Source organism: Pygoscelis adeliae, unplaced genomic scaffold, assembly GCF_000699105.1.
Source record: "Pygoscelis adeliae isolate BGI_AS28 unplaced genomic scaffold, ASM69910v1 Scaffold111, whole genome shotgun sequence".
Taxonomy (NCBI): Eukaryota; Metazoa; Chordata; class Aves; order Sphenisciformes; family Spheniscidae; genus Pygoscelis; species Pygoscelis adeliae.
This window is the reverse complement of record NW_008824542.1, coordinates 1,927,569-1,944,868: the sequence shown is the minus strand read 5'-3', so window position 1 is coordinate 1,944,868 and position 17,300 is coordinate 1,927,569. Positions and strand designations below refer to the sequence as shown.

Sequence of the window (17,300 nt, the reverse complement as noted above, 5' to 3'; positions counted from 1 at the left end):
CGGGAGCAGAAAAAAGGAAAAAGAATAGAGGCCACTAGTATTCAGCTAACTTGGTTGTCAGAGTCAGAGGGGATCAGAATCTTGGCAGACAATACCTTGATATAGTGTTACACCCCAAAAACCTATTAGTGAATACATCCCAGTTTGTACAACAAGATACTGCATCATTTGCGTACCTGGTTATTTTGGTCAGCCCAATAATAATCCAATTAACTGTACTGTGTTGTGTAAGATTTAAGCACGACCAAATTTCTGATCATACTGCTAGAGGTCATACCTACTTTGTTATCACAAATGTATTTTCAGGGCAAAGTGCTACAAAAACAAAAAGTTATTCTTAGATAGAGTTATGAGAAGATCATTCTAGAAACTCTTAAACAATTTCTGACATCATGAATGCTGGCTGTCACGACAATCAGTCTGAGCATTTTTGCCAGTTTCTCAGATAGAGGCTTTATTATTTTATATTCAAATGCATACTGCTACCAAAGTAGAACAAATGCGATTTATTTTTTATTAAAATAATTTATAGGATTACTTAAGGAATATTTAACAAACCAATTTTTACTTCCAGATCTATTTGCCTGAATTTTCCAAATGCCAGTATTTTCTTGAAGAAATACACACTACTGAAAAGATTATACACTTCAAGCAGTACAGGTATATGCGGATTACAGACTGAATTTAGTCCTTGAATCTAACGCTATAGTTTTACCATGCAGTTTTTCCTTCAGCAGAAGAACATGAAGGGTAAAGTCTTAACCCCATTAAAAGTCAAGGCAAAGCTTCCACGGACTGTAATGAGACTGGGATTTCACCCAAGGTGTTAAACTGTGGTTTGGGAAAGCGAATAAAAATACATCCATTATTGTAACAAGTACTTACCTGCTAGCCAGACTGAGCAATTCATGTCTATCGGCTACTGCGGATTTCTTTTCCAGTTCCCACAACATCACATTGATCAGGTATGAATTCTTAATTACAATGGGCACTTCTTCAAACATGTTTTCATAAGCAATATTTGCTTTTTTCAAGCTGTGAAAAAAGTTAAAAAATATTTATTAATCTAAACAGTAACTCTCTTGTTCTTTTTGTTGCATTGTTGCTCCAACAACAATTGGCAATTTTGTAAAAACTCTTGATTTTCACAGTTCCACAAACAAACAAGAGTCAAGTTTTAGTAAGAGAGCATTTGCATGGCAAAACCTCATGTTTACAAAGACTAGGAAAAGCTGCTCTAGGAAAAACTCTCAGAAGTCAAGGAGCTGCTTTGCTTGCTAATACATTACTTACATGAAAAAGCCTCCAGTAAAAGACTATACTGACAGGATTAACTCTGCCCCTTCCAAAATATTTTACCGATTTCCCTGCCATCAGGGTTTCTCTTAAATAGAAGTGAACAGTTAGCTACCACATGACACTGAAATACCTTTAAAAACATAACTACTACTATGAAAAACAATTTCCCCAATAGCTGAACAATTAAAATTTTTACTGACCAAATATTAGATTGATAAAATAGTGTGTGTTTTGGAATAATTAAATTCCATGGTGGATATTAAAATATAAATTTCCAGTGTATATTTTTTACTACAATATACATATAAAAACTATTGTTATTGCTTTATAATAAAGTAGACAGTAATACCTTTCATAAAATCTGGAAGTAAAGGCATGATCTATAAGTTTCTAAGGAAATATACCCTTAACTTCTTTGTATGTATATCGGAATAAAAACTTTTGCTTTTTGCCCCCCCCCCCCCCCTTTTTTTTTTTAACTAAACTCAATTTGTTTGTTCATCATGGAAATGTTATGTTTAGACACCAAGCAATGAAATGATTCCGTTTTTCCTCAATGAAGAAAGTTTAAACAAGCGCTTGTGCTTTTGCTGTTGAACACCAAGCTGTTTGAGGAAAAAGATGACAGCTAAAGCCTAGATCTATTACCAGTGGCTAATCTTTTGAAACAGCGTAATTATCCTACTTTACTCCAGAAGATTGTGTCCACACGGGGGAGTTAATTTGGAATAAACACAGAAGAACAGCTATTCCAGAATACCTGTTTAATTTTCCTTCTGGAAAAAAAGAGCTTAAAGACAGACCAGCTATTTCCCCTTCTCCATGTCTTTTTTTATATTTTTGACTCTGTTCCCAGATACAGCTATCTTCACCATGGTCCTTAGAGCCAACCCGCTGACCATCTCCAAAATCAGTTCAAGTTTCACCACTTCTGCCCTTATTTAGATGCCCAAAGACAGACTTTCATGCCTTCTCAGCCCACTCTATCAGCACACATCTATCGCTACGCATATATATCCAGTTTCCCCAGCACACACTATTACATGAGATTTTAAAATACAGTATTTCATCATCCCGCATACCCTTCTGCCTCCCAAATAATCCAGCAAAACCTATGAGAAAACATTCTTTTAAGTTACTTACGCTTCTGGAGAGAAGTCTTTTTCTTTGCAAACTTCCATCAGTTTGGGAGTCAGCCTATATGCCTTTAGTGACAGAGACCCTTGGGCAGTCTTAATGGGATCTATAATTAAAAATGGAGGAAGCTTATTATTACCAGATAATCACCCAGATTGCCCTTTTTTTTTTTTTTTTTAATGTCTGAATGACAAACAGGACAAAAATAACTAAGTAGTCCTATTAAAAAAAATATTAAGACAACCAACACAGAAAAGCCACTATAGCGGAAGTAAACTTACTGTACTGAAATGTAAAATACATCCAACTATATACAGTGAAGCTAATTAATAAACTTAACTCTGAGAACATGGGGGGATCTAGACCCATTCTACTCACAACGTTATTTCCCCATTAAAGGTCTAATTCACATTTTCTTTTCTTTCATATGAACTATCCACAGAACTTATGTAAGAGCTACCTTATTTAAATATTTTTCTCTCCAGTCATTATGCAGTAAATTAAAATATTCATTAAACTACATTTTATACAAAAAATTGTGTAATTTTAGAATAGCAATAAGCTAATTCAGATCAAGTTGCCCTGCCGCTTCGTGCATAACAATGTAACTGGTATATAAAAAGATTAGTTTTGCCTTGACATACTCTACTGAATTTAGGGGGAAATTTTCTAAACAAACTGTTACATTCCTAGGACAAAGAAGCTTAACACTTGCAGCATGATAACGGCTGAAGCATGCCAACATGAGAATAAAAGCTGTGTTAACATTCATGTTGTCTGAAACTTAACACAGTAAAACTTTTAGCAATCGGTGATAAAATGAAAACCAAAATAGACTGAAACAAGTGGAAAATTCATCAAGGTCTGATGATGCAATGTTTCCAGCCAATATAAGTATACTTTAACAACTTGTTCTTTACTGTAATCCAATTGTTAACATACTGAAACAATTTTGGGGCAGCTCATAAGATTGATCGTATTCATTAGTATTTTTTCTGACAGATACTCAGGACGTTACATTTACTTCTCAGCTGGAAACTATATGCAAGTCTGCCAGATATGGCAAACTGCGAGTGTTTGGGGAGGGGGAGGCTATAAAGCTGTTAAATTGCCTACGGTTCTGATACAGCACAGAACATCTGGTCTGGAGAGCTTGAGGAAACACCATTAAATAGGCAGAAAAGAAAAAAATCTTTGTGCTAAGAAACAGTCCAGGTTTTGTATGCTTCTGTCAGAGGTATAAAAAAAAACTTGGCAATTCGTGCGATGATTGGTCAGTCACGTACAGAGCCAGACACGCTAGCAAGCGGGGTTTGTTAGACATCTGGTCGGGTTCCACCAGCCCCTTCGATGAGGGAGGGGAGATGAAGGAATAAAAATGAAGCAGCTACTCCAGCATTCCAAAACGTACACATCAGGGCTCTGATAGCAAGAAAAATAAACAGAAAGAAGGAAACCCTGTCTAGACTTAGCTGCTGCTGAGGCTGCCGTAGACACAGGGTTGGTATTTACTCGAAAAGGCCTGCCAGGCTACTCTTACAGGCAAAAGACAGAATACAAAAATAGTAGTAATAATATTAAGAGGGGAAAAGAATAATAAAGGAAACCTCATACTAACCGTAAATGAGAACTACAGACTCCTCAATTGCGTGCTGGTAACTGAACTGGGAGTCCAGGAGGGCACGAGTGACAAAAGAGCCATAGTATGTGGACTGGTACCAGCCAACGTGAAGATGATCAATGTTTACGTGGCGAAGGCTTCGCATCATTTCCATCTGGTATTGAACTAGATTAAATAAAAAGTATGTTTAAAAAGTAAACTTACACAATCTGTACTATTTTGAGAGAGAGCTTGATATTAAATGAGTAAACTGTATTTTATTTTATTTTCATTTTTGCAACTGCATAGTAGTTTGTTTATTCACTGCTGGACTGTCCTCATTAAAATCCAGAGCTTCCTCAGAGAATGGGAGTAAGACTAGCCTGAGCAAGCAGACTTTTTACAGCTGCAGTTAATGGCTAAAATGATCGACAAACTGTTACACGTCATTTACAGTGTGTATTACCTTGCTCATTCATAAAAAAAAAATTCTGATAGTGAGTTTCATTAAGCAGTAACATTTTACCATTTAGTAACAAAGAAATATTGTGATTTAAGTTGTAATATTGTCTGGCATTAGATAACTTTTGGAATCAAAAGGAGAATTATTTAATGACTATATGAAATAGAAGATAAACTATGTCTTTTTCACAACGTAAAACTACATTTTCAGTATTAGAGTTTGGGGGACCAGCTATAGCTGTCAGATAGTTTTGACTGCATTTATCTTCCGTTTTTCAGCACTGTTTCTTCTTTTCAGATGTACATAAATGCATAAGTATGCACGTATGTATATATTATACATAATACACATATTTATATATAGTAAGTTACCTTAGAGAACGTTTTTTGTCAGGCTTTTTACACCAACAGCTGTAATGTTTCATTGTACCAACGCATAAATTCTGTTTCTACTAAATGCTTCATTCAAACAGATTGCCTTGATGGAACAGAATTCTATTCAGGAATGTTTAACATAATCCCATCGAGCAGATCAACACACCTTATCACTTATCAGCCCTCTTAGACAGACAGACACTGTGCCTGCTGGTTAAATTTAAGGAAACAGATTTCAGTGCGATTATCAGATGAACCAACACTCACAGCCAACTGACAGGAAATAAAATGCAACAACACTACACAATCCGTAAGTTTTGTCTGCAGCTGCAAAATTTACAAAGATAAAAACCAACCCCCTCCTATGCATTCATTTTTGTTCATTTTTTTCAAGGCTTCTCCTTGCGCAGATGAAAATATGATATTCATTATAAAAGAAAGCAACATAAATTAATCAGAGGACAGAACGTGCTACGTTTTCAGACCCCACTTTATATCCTTGCAAGAGAAAAAAAAAAATCCAACCATATTCTTTAAAGATACGAGGAGACATTTTTCAAGATTGGGCAAATATTTTTCCATCTTATCACCCTTACAGCACAAACTACATTCTGCAGTCTGCTGGCCCTTTTCCTTAAATTGCCGTATCTTACTGACTGTATTTTTAAAGTAATCTATGTACACTTATATAAACCCTTGCAGACTTCTTCCATCAGCATATGTTGGTACTTGCATTCTATTTCATACTATCTTAATAGAAATGACTTGCAATCTGTGTTTCATCCAGGACACCATGATAATACAGCACCCCAAAACTAATACAGCAAAACCATCCAGGCTAGTCTGAAATCCCATAATACACCGCAAGCAAAGAAAAGGCCTGCACCATTTGGCTGTCTCTAAACCAAGGCAAATCTAAAGATCCCACTACACTCTTCAGGACAGACAGCCAGTAGAACTGATCAAAACAGCTATTTTAAATTCTGTATGAAAACCTCCCCCTTGCCAGATCAAAACAAATTTTAATCCCGCTTTCATTGCACAATTTCCAGAAATAGCGGCCAGTTTCAAGCATACTCCTTACACAGCAGCCCCGATGCTTTAGCAGGTAGCATCTCAACATTTCTCACAAAAGCAAAGCTAAGATCTAGCTTATCAAAGCAGCTCAGTCCTTAAACTTAAAGGTTTTGTTGGGGTTTTTTGGGTGGAAGATGTTAAGTTCCTAAATTTTACAATTAAAGCAAAGAACACAGACCTCCCTCAGAACAAACTAAAAGACTCCTGCTGCGACCATGATTTTGAATTGAAAAAGCATATGATCCATTTATTAAATGTAGCTAGAATAAACTCTTTTGGTTAAAAGAAGCTTTTCAAAGATATATCTGTGTGGAAAGCAAGCAAGACTTGCTTTTAACATGACGTGCTACAACATGCTAAAACATGAAATTATGGTTAGATCCTTTCTAGTCAAATGCAGTTATGAAAAGGAAAAACTAGAAAGGGATTTTCAAAAGCAGCTGAAAGATAAAACGTTCTTTGAGAATGGAGCTAAATGTGGATTTTTAGATAGCTGAGCTAGACTGCTCCTTGCAGTGGCAATTCTCTTGTAATTGAGGACACTGTCAAAGTAGAGGTAGTCATGTAATGATGGGAAAAAGATACTTATATATAGACTCCTATGAAATCATGTGATGTGGTTGACCCATTCAGATAATTTCTCCCATAAGAGGTGTAATGTTAAAGAGAGGGAATACCCTAAGAAAACATCCAGATCCTTCACAAACTTGAATAAAGGTATATCACGCTCTTAAAAGTGTTAATCTCAGAGGTAACTGGTAACCAAGTTCCAGGGCAACTTCTTTTCTTAAACACAGTATAACCAGCAACATGTAACTGCACATAAGTGTAAGTGATACCGTCTAGAAGAAAAAGGACTCACTGAAAACCATCCAGATTTCAAGTCAGCAATTCCTCCTCTCATGACTGTTCGCAGTTAGTTGATAATGAAGGCAATAGTGGAAAAATCTCAAAGAACCAATAAAGCATCAATAGCTAACATCTCTGCCTCGGGAAAACAACTGCAGAAATTAAAACATGATGCAGTCCCCACCAGGGAGAAATGGAAACTCTTTTAACCAAACATATATATTTTATAACATGTATTAGTAGCTAGATAGCTCCAACAAGCTGCCAACTTGCACAAATGGATAACAGCCCCCAAGTTGCCTTTGTTGATATCGTTACCACTGTTTCTTTACACCTTTTTACCTAGAAGTTTAGCACAGACTAGGCAAAAGCTCTCTCCTTCTACCCAGTCCTCAATCTGCTAGGACTTGGGACAGTCATGCACTTCTAATGAGGAGTTCACTGTTTCAAGTCATAGTCCTTCCCAAGCCACGCTGTAAAGGTGCCACTAAAAAGTGCCACTAAGTCTGAGGGTACCCAGAACTGAGATGAGCAAGGAAAAGGGCAGGGGAACAGCCAGACCAGGATGCTTCCCCCCCTCTTTTCCACATTTAAATAGTGTACCTATATTTTTAAGCAAATTATTTGTTCAGGAGCGTCCTTATGATGAGAAAAGCCAACAGGCATGCTTGCACTTCCCAGTGTGCTTCTTGCACTGAGAACGCACAGCCTCTGTCTCCTGAGCCATCATGCATCTCCTGAGCACCTCTCTGGGGTGATTTTTTTTTTCTTTTTTTAAACAGAAGATTCTCTGTTTTGCTATTATTAAAAAAAATCCTTCCTCTAAAAGGGTAAATTTTTTTTTTTTTTGTTTGCGAACAAATGGAGGGGATTAATGCAGTTAGAAAGTGTTACTATAATTTGTCTGAAGCAGAAAAAGTGCAAAACCATACAGTATGGGTGTTTTGCTTGAGTATCATTGACTTGTGTGAATTTGTACTAACAAAATCCCTTTACTGAAAACAAATACAGTTGGTTGGTTGGTATTCCCCCCCCCCCTCCCCCCCCGAATTCAACTACATTTTAACAAACTTGTTGTAAAAGATTAAACAAAATACTAAAATAATGGAAACACTTTTTCCTTTTCTAAAAAGTACTGGCAACATTAGAAACTTTATCTGGGCTTTAACATATAGGAGGTATACACCTTACCTTACCAATAAGAAAATAACATACCCAAAATTATATAGTAAATCAGAGACGAGGCCAAGAACTAAACACTAATGTGATGACCCATTCAACACTGGGACAACTCAGCCACATTCTCTAAATACCTTAAAATATCCTTGGTCAATAACTTCACTATTTGAAAACCTAATTTAAGAATAGGTCAAATCAATTGAGGCACTGGAAAAAGGAAAAAAGGTCCAAGTGATGATTTTAAAATGCAAACAAATCTAAGACACCAGAGTTTACAAACAACTGGCAAATTCACATCCTTCTTGAAATAACAGTTTATTTCTAAAACGCTTCCAAAACAAGTGTTCTTGTAGCAACCTGATACATGATGCAAGTTTATTTATCACTAAAACTGTATTTTTATTTCTTTATAAACAAGTCATTAAAATCCAGCTCTCAGGGGGTCACACATCAATGTACGTGTTGCCAAAATTTAGTCCTTAAATAGTTATCATTACCATCAGATGAGATGCATTTCAGCCTGGGCACATTCAGACTGCTGGTAAATATTATGACATGTGAAACCCTGATCAAAGATGGCCTGGAGGCAATACATTTGATGGCACCTCAGATGCTCAAGGCCTTCATTTCCAAAACATATTTTATGTTGATACGCCTTAAGAAATCTGGTTTTAAGAGCAGCAACCAACATGTCTCCTAAAAAGTTAAGCCCCACCGAAGTGGAAGAACTTTGTACCCAGTATCACGTGCTGTAGACTGGTTTTACGGTGCTGCTCATCCAGCTCACTGCAGCATACACTGGACACAGGCAGCACTACCAAAGGAGGTAACAACCAACTCTATGCTACGAACCACTAACATCCGCACAGCCTTCAGTCTGGATTTCACAATTAAGTGTTTCTCTTGACCCACATTTCACAAATTCGTCCTTAAACTATGACCTCGAACAGCAGAAGTTACACGTCTTCATGAGGGCAGGTCACTGATTCAAGAACAAGGTAGACCTTTACTGCTCCCTCACCCACAACAGCCTCCTCAAAAAGACTCTCTGGAGTATCTGAGGATGAATATTGTTTCCTCGCAGAATCTTGGGCATCCAGAAGACAGAAGAACTAAAACTTAGGGTTGTCACTAACTAAAATTTACTCAAGGGACACGAAAGCCCATCAGAAGAAGGAGCTTCCAGCCTCTGCCCTAACACTTCTCTGAATTTAACTGGCAACACGAACATGGCAAATTTCAGTTATTCTGGTCAAACTATATTGAAAAACAGCTAAAACATTCCTTTTATAGCACCACCACTAATGTGGATAGTATTTTTAAGGCAATAATTTCTCTCTTTTGAAGTGCTACCATGTGGTAGCATGCGTACTGAACAAGTGCTATACACTACATGGTACTTTTTAGCAGCACAAGAAATTCTGTTTTTTCTATACATATTAAGCTTTGCCAAACCACATGTATGCTTCAGACAGTATCTTCAATGACTAAAACAAGTTAGCAGATGCTAGTTCAAGGAACCAGCGTACGCATTTGAAAAGAAGGAAAATTGATTTATTTAATTTAATTAAGCACAGAGAATTATGGAGACAACAGATTAATTCGTTTCCCTCCACACACACAATCTCAATTAATTGTCTAAAAAACTATGAATCACAATGACTGCATCTATTGATAACAATTCCAATTGTGAAGATACAAATATAATTAGTACCACAACCAATTTATTCTGGTTAAAAAATACAAATAAAAAGGATGGGCAAAGAGAAACAAGAATTCACAGTTAATTCCAGCAATGTTTTATCTGAAAAAGCCTTTAGATACTGCTGAAATATATTTCTTAAGTGTGCAACACATATGCGTGCACATATTTGCAGATTTTTATCTATATCCAACCCCCCACCACTTCTCCCAAGACAAATGCACAAGCTCAGTAACTCAACAATTCTCCCATTCAGGGAGAAAAAAATTAAAAGTAAATATTGCCTTCCTCAATAATATTCATTTCCTCCTCTGAAATATCAAGTCAGGGTTACAAAACAGTACTCTATTTTATGCACTTTTGCTGCACTGGGCTGAAAGCACCTGATCTCCTCTAAACTTGGAAGCTAAGCAGACCAGGGCCTGTGAGTAGCTGGATGGGAAAAAAATCACCTGAAAATAGGCAAAAGTCCAAGAGTCATAGTCAATCATAAGACCACAAAAACAAAAGTGAGTCAAAAGACTTAATTCAACTCCATTTTAATTGCTAAATTCAAGGATAAAAAAAGGGCAGAACATATTTGTCCAAAGTGGATTAAATTTTAATAAAAATATAACAATTCCTTAAAAAGTTAGCAACCATGGTGGAAAAACTGCACACCATCTGAAAAGCATGCTTTACAAGTTTGCATTTTCTTTATAGACTAGGGGATAAATTGAAAGCAAATCTGTACCAATCACCTCCATCTATGCCACCGATGCTACTGCTCTAGTACGAGCAAGTCCAACCGTCTTCCGTGAGTAGATGCTCATTACAAGAACTGAGGCTTTGCTAGTGTGTTACTGCTTTCTAAAGCAAAAAGTCCTTCATTTTATGAGAAAGAAGGGGAAAAACAGAAGAGGTAAAACTCTGAAGTAACTATTCATTGTGTATGCTCAGTGAACTCATTCATTTTTAACCTTGATCACAAGTCGATGTTAGTTTTACTACAGCACTGTGTGGTATTAATTGTGCTCTACAGAAAAAGCATGGGACACCCAGAGGAGGTATTACAATCAGTAGGTGAACAGTGAAAAGTAACAGGAACGTAATAAAAACAAAACAACATGTTTGGAGTGCTTCTGTCTGGAGATACTTACCCAAGATGTAAGCATGTATCTTCAGACTGTTATTACCACTTTAGACAGCAGTTGCCCATGCATAGTCTCCACCAGAGTTGATGACTAGAGCCTCGGCAGTACGGGCAGCGGTAACTGTCCTGGAGTGCGGGGCACCACACCAAAGCAGGCAGTAACTGCCCAGCGCTACCTTGCTGCTTTACAGACGTGGCTCCAAGACACGGGCCAGCACAAGGACATACCTCCTACCAAAGCAGAGCGAGGTAGGAAAGGGTAGCTCTATCGCTGGTGGGAATAAGGGAGGACGAGGACAAGTTTTCAGAGAAAAGGAGTAAGAGAAGGGAATGGGGAGCATGGGGATGTGCGTGACAGGACAACGGGAAAGCAGCAAATGGAAGCACGCCACTTCCTGCACATGTGCTGGCACTCGCCCAGTGTTTTCTGACAGCAAGCTTGGGGATCTGGTCTAGGCACATAACCACTGAATTAGGAGGCAATCAAACCAGTCAAGTTATCGTATCATTTTATTAACACATGAGCAAACACTGAGATAAGCCTTTGGACAAACTAAATAAATCTCACTGACCACACAATTCTCTACACAACTCAAGACAATGGAAACTTGTACTGTTTTTAAATAAAGACACCCGAGCCTCAAGAATAGTCTGAAGATGAGGGACAAGACTGTCAAGATAACTTGCAAAATTGTTTTCTAAGGTATGCAACATTATTCCAAAGGATAAAAGCATTATAATACTATCTTCCAGAAATACTGAAACACTTGAGTCTTCTAAAAGCGTTTTTTAATTCAGAAATCCATTTTAAACTAGCATCTTTAAATTAAAGTTGAAAGCACCCAATAAAATTTCACTATTTTGTTGACGATGATCTTTAAGAAGCAACTGCCAGAAGAAAATGCAACGTATTTTGAAGGTTTTCTGCCATATATTTGGAATAGTTTTCTTGGCATTTATATAGAAAGCCCCATCTTCACCGTGTCTTACACACACTTACCACTTAATCCTCAATCTCCTCCTATACAGCAGGTAAGCATTATCCATATCTAAGCATCCATTTGGCTTACTACACTACTATTTTTATGTTGACTGAAGATGGATTTGATACAAGATTAAAAGTTTTATCAAGAAAAGTTTCAGTCAGCCTACATTGTCATGACACCAGTAAATTATACTACTAAAAATGCCATCTGGGCAGCTTAATTCTTGCTTTCCTTGTAAAAGAGCAAGAAGATGCTATCTCATTTCCTAATAAACACCAAATGTCTAATGAAAGCATCAAATGTTTTCTATTAGGAATGCATTCCCATGAACTTCAGCACCTTGAAGCCTTTACTTATGCAATTTTTGTCCAATTACTATCGTTTTAGCTGCTGAAATGCAAAGTAGGATTAAAGGCATGAAAAGGAGTCAGCATGGTCAAAAACCAACTGTATGTTAGAGTAGCCTCATATCTGACTAAGCACATCCTTTAAAAAAACAAAATACATTTTAAAAAGGTTAGTAAGATTTCCTTAAGTTTCTTTACTGGCCATTGATTTTTGCTTGTTTGCTCTAGTGAAGCTACATTAACAGGTAAAAGCTCTTTCTTCACAAAATATTATCACCATATCTACCTTAGTGCTACAAGTTACAAAGCAATTAAGCACACAATAACACAAAAATGTGTGGTGAAAATCTAATTCCTTTCCTATATAAATGTCAATCAGATTAATGTATTTTTATGAAATTTTATATTACATAAATGCTCAGAGAGGTTATTAATTATCTGGAAAAAATTTGGAAATGTTTAAAGATTAATGAATTACACGGTCATTTTTACTTTTTTAATTTAACACAGATTTTCATATTCAACAATTTGAAAGCAGAATGGGGACAGACACTGAAATGGAAACAACTTAGCAATCACTGCACTTTGAAAATCAGTAATGTCATACAGCACACATCACAAGAAAGCCAGTCTCATTTTGTTAATAACTTTTCAATAAGTGAAGAAAAACAATAATGACTTCACATAAGGGGTTTTGGGGCTTTTAAATCCCCCACCTCTCCTTGAAAAGCAGAAAAAGATTTTTCTTTTTTGTAAAGCTTCAAAGTTTCGGTATCTTGTACCACTCAGTGTTTGCACTGCAAAAATTCAAAGGGCAGGGGGAAGAGGAGGGACATGTTCAACAGCTTACTTAAAGCCAAAACACCCATCTTGTCTTACCAGATACAATGAAGCAAGTGGTTTTCTGATTCGATGGTATTAAATGTCCACACGCCTGTTTTGAAGAATCTCTCACACCGTTCTTAAGTTTCAAGCTCACAAAATGCGGTCCAAACACTGAAGCAGACACAGCCCACATACAACAATTTTCCTGAATCATCCTTATAGTAAATCAGGATTCATTAAGAGAAAAATCATTGCTACAGACTGTTTCTTCAGTTGAAAGTTACACACGCTGTTTGTTTTCTGTGACCTCCATCAGCCCATCATGTAGGGATAACACTGTTAAACATCTGGCAGGAAGAATCAGTCAAGAAAAGTTCTAATTTTTGGCAAAACAGAAGAACAACATGGTAGCTACCCCCATAAACACATCTTTTGAATCAAAATTACACAAGTATCTAGCTTTCAAATGTGTTAAGTGCACTTTGGGGAAAAAAAAAAAAAGATGAGTGTGTCTTCAGCCTCAGGCTTACAGCTTCTTGTTTTGGGGGCCTATTTGTGCAGAGCAAGATCTCCCCACGCGCCAGGAAGGCTTGAAGCAGTTAACATCTACTGCTCCTTTAAGGAAGAGAGGAGGACTCCACCAACCCCCAAAATTCGCATTAGTTTTAGTCTACCAGTTTTATCTAGCCCAGGTGTGTTACTCACTGATCAAACAACAGTAAAATGCTGTGTTAACTTCTTTCTTTTCAGTAAGAATAGCACTTAACTCTGACCCCTCATTTAAAGCACTAACTAGAAGCTTTGTATAATACCTAGATGAACACAATGTCACAAGGACATTTCAGTGTACCTCTCACAACACTCTTAAAACACCACCTGACACCTCTCCGTAACACATCCCATTGAGCAGGTAGCCATTTAACTGTCCATGATACCAAGACAGACTGAGACAACCCATCCAACTAGCTTAGAGAGCAATGATTAAATCATGAAAGCTCCAGCTGAGGCTGGCTTCATTTGGATCTCTGCTGTACTACTGTCTACATGCACTCCTCATTGCTGTCAGCCAAGTCCTCAAGCCATGAGCAACATAACTTTAATTCACACAAGGTACAAGTAAGTCAGAATCCAGGCAAAGTCCTGCCCAGTAGATAGATGAGAAAATATCTCTCCACTACGAGATCCAGGGTCAGCCGTTCGCTTTGCCAAGCATTGACTTTCAGACAAAATTAATCAAGTCCTCTTGCTTGCAATCCCTGCCACAATAAGAATCTTTACCCTTCTTTAGCTTGCAGACAGAAAGATCTGAGAATGACGGGATCCCTGCTGGTTTAGTTCTTGAGCTACAGATCCAACCACTACAGAGGAGACAGACATATTCAACATCACTTATTATCACTGGGCAACTCTTTAAAAGGGTGGGAGGGGAATCTACTTTCACTACCCTATTGCTAACACAAAAAATTCTTAACATGAAGGTTTCTGAAAGGATAACTAAACAACCCCTCCATCTAAACATTTCTATAGATGAAGTGAAAGGCTTGTGTTGCACATGTGGAGGCTGTGGATCCATACTTAGCTGATGCCTAATGAGAGCCAGAACTGAGTATCTGAAATAACTCTTTTTTTTTTTTAAATATATTAAAATATTCATAAGGGATACACTTTACACTAGTATTTTATCGTAGCATGTTGGTTACCAAGAGCTGTTCTCAATTCTCTCTTAGGATAGTTTAGAGTTTGTGAAACAATATGAAGGAAACCGATTGTAGGTGGGCTCAAGAGTAGAAGACCCTGATTAACATTTTCTAGGGAGCTTGAAGAAAAATATTCAATTTTGGAGGAAGAGTAGGACCAGTGGTTCAAACCTTGTGAAAGAATTTGCCCGAAAGGCTCCTAAATTATTGCAATTAGATGACAAGACATTTTCACATCTCACAAAAATCTATGCCTTTTTATTAAGACCTCCCTGCCAACGGCCATGGCACAATCATTTTGGAAGCTGCTGGCTGCACCAAGGAACAGCAGGTTAAATCAAATTCTGACAGAGGCAGTGCCTTCCTGCATGTGAAAACCAGCCTCCTTCAATTCCTGAAGCCAAATAATATTACATAAACGTCAACATGATAGGCAATAGCATTAGCAGGGTATTGGAGATGCAAAAAGTTATTTAGTGGCCATGGATGCTAGCAGGCAGCAAGAGCTTACAGTGATGAGACATGACATTCTGACCAGAAAATCATCATCCAGAACTGATGGCATCCAAATTTTCAACACATCTCATCCCATACAGCTAAGCACCAATGTTAGAAGAAAAACAATGTGTTAAGAACTTCGGAGCTAATCAAATGAGGAAGTATGTTACACTTCATTAGGTGAAACCCTGTTTTTATGCCAATTCCAACACAGAGATGTTCAAGAACATCACTACTACATCGTTGTACTGTTTCCTTACATGACTGCTACCACAACAGCTATCGATTAAGTAGCATGTGTAACATTTAATTAGTGAAACAGTATTAAGGTACTTAACATTTTAAAAGCGTACAGTTTCAGGCATAACAGTACAGATTTCTAAATAACTCCAATATGATGCTTTAACACAGGGTTAGCAACTCACAACACAGGTGCCATGGAAAGCCAGCAGGTAGCGTTTTGAAAGGCTTACTGGCAGCAACTACACCATTTTGACACAAGAACCATAAAAGTAATTTTTTTCCAGTTCTCACTACTTTTCTACCAGAATGCTCATTCCTTAATCTGGGGGAAAAAAATACAATTTAGCATGCCACACTTGGGGGGGGGGGGTGGACCACCAGTACTTGTTTTAGCACACCAGAATCTACTGAAGTACTTAAACAAGCATTGTTTAGTCTTCCAAGGCTTTCCACATAGATGTGAAGAAAGTAAAACCTGGTAGAACTAAAGACATTTCAACTGGCCAAGACAGATCCAGCCCAACTGTGCTGATGCATTAACATTCTCCAAATCCCAAAACTATTTCTATATCAGACTTCCAACCTTGTCTTGGACAACCTGAATAGTCAGCTATTACAGGTCCCATTTTTTTCCCAAGGAAATCAGATTTCTCATCATCACTTACTGCTTCCTTGTTTTCACTTATGTGTGTATGTATATGTACATATACACACACATATACGGGGCAGGGGGGCCAGGGAGGAAGAGGGAGAGAGAGAGTATGCACAACCCCCTCTATATTTAAATATTAATTTAACCAAGAATCAAGGTGGATACCATGGTAAATGTTAATGCACATGGCCATACTTTTATATACATGGAAAAAGGGTGTTGTAAAGCAAGTTCAACAATAAGTAATGGAATGACAACTTCTCAGCAACAAACAAGACAGAGAAGCCTGACAGCATGTGTGTGTTCACAGTATTACAAGGTTCATCTCTACCCCCCCCCAAAAAAAAAAAAATCCAACTTATGGTTTCACACCACTGCCCAGATAATAACCTGACAGTTAGGGAATTCAGACCAAGGTAACTCAAAACAGAAATCCCCATTTCATTGTGCGTTAGTGCTGCAGTTAGGAGCTATAACACTGCAAGGTATCTACTGAACTGTATTATCACTGGTATTGCTCAGTAGAGTTTCTAAAGCCCAGGCTAACACTAGCAATGCCTGTTGTTCAGTGTGCCCTCAAAGAAACAATAAATTCAGGCTAGCTTCAAAAAGTCTTTTCCATAGCACAGCAAGAGGAACAATAAAAACAGGAGTGGTTGGATATTTGAGGTGAAAGACAGTCATGCCTTCTCACAAGGAACTTCTGTCATCTAACAACTTGAGATCATGCACTATGTTCAAATGCAAAAGTTATCAAATAATTTAAACAAAACTAAAACCCTCAACAGTTTAAGAATATTAAATTTAGAAAATAAAGCTCGTGGCTTTTAGATCAAGCTACACAAGATTGAGTTAGGGCGAATTTCTCCCCCTTCTAGGGCTTGTAACATCATATGGCAAGATTCTGCAAGCCAAAGCTAGTATTACAGCAACATAGCACTTGCAACTTTTATATCTAAGTGTGGCTTGTTCTTTTAAAGTAGCCAAGAACTAAACTCACACCCTGTTTAAACAGGCAGAAAAAGTGCTCTGTGCCAAGGAGGAAGTTATAAACTTAAAGTAGGTTTTGTACATGGGAAACAAGTTGGGAAGCAGCAGGACAGATCCACTGCAATCAATGCTCTAACGAGTAAGAGAAAAAGCACAGTGTAATGTACAGTACATCAGAGCTAGAGGCAGGAGGCTGCGGTTCCACTGCTCACTCAGCTGAAGGACTCCCTGATGGGGGCTGGACAAGTCA

The 17,300-nt window shown here is 37.6% G+C and overlaps 1 protein-coding gene across 1 annotated transcript in view; it reads right to left on the bottom strand.

Moving 5' to 3' along the window:
• EIF3H (eukaryotic translation initiation factor 3, subunit H) overlaps nucleotides 1-17,300 on the bottom strand; it is a 93,111-nt gene that overhangs the window by 14,216 nt on the left and 61,595 nt on the right. The window contains exons 4-6 of the mRNA XM_009321694.1: nucleotides 4,055-4,222; nucleotides 2,443-2,542; nucleotides 886-1,035 (exon numbers count right to left, since the gene is read on the bottom strand). Coding sequence (XP_009319969.1) covers nucleotides 886-1,035; nucleotides 2,443-2,542; nucleotides 4,055-4,222 — 418 coding nt within the window. The remainder of the gene's footprint in view (nucleotides 1-885; nucleotides 1,036-2,442; nucleotides 2,543-4,054; nucleotides 4,223-17,300) is intronic.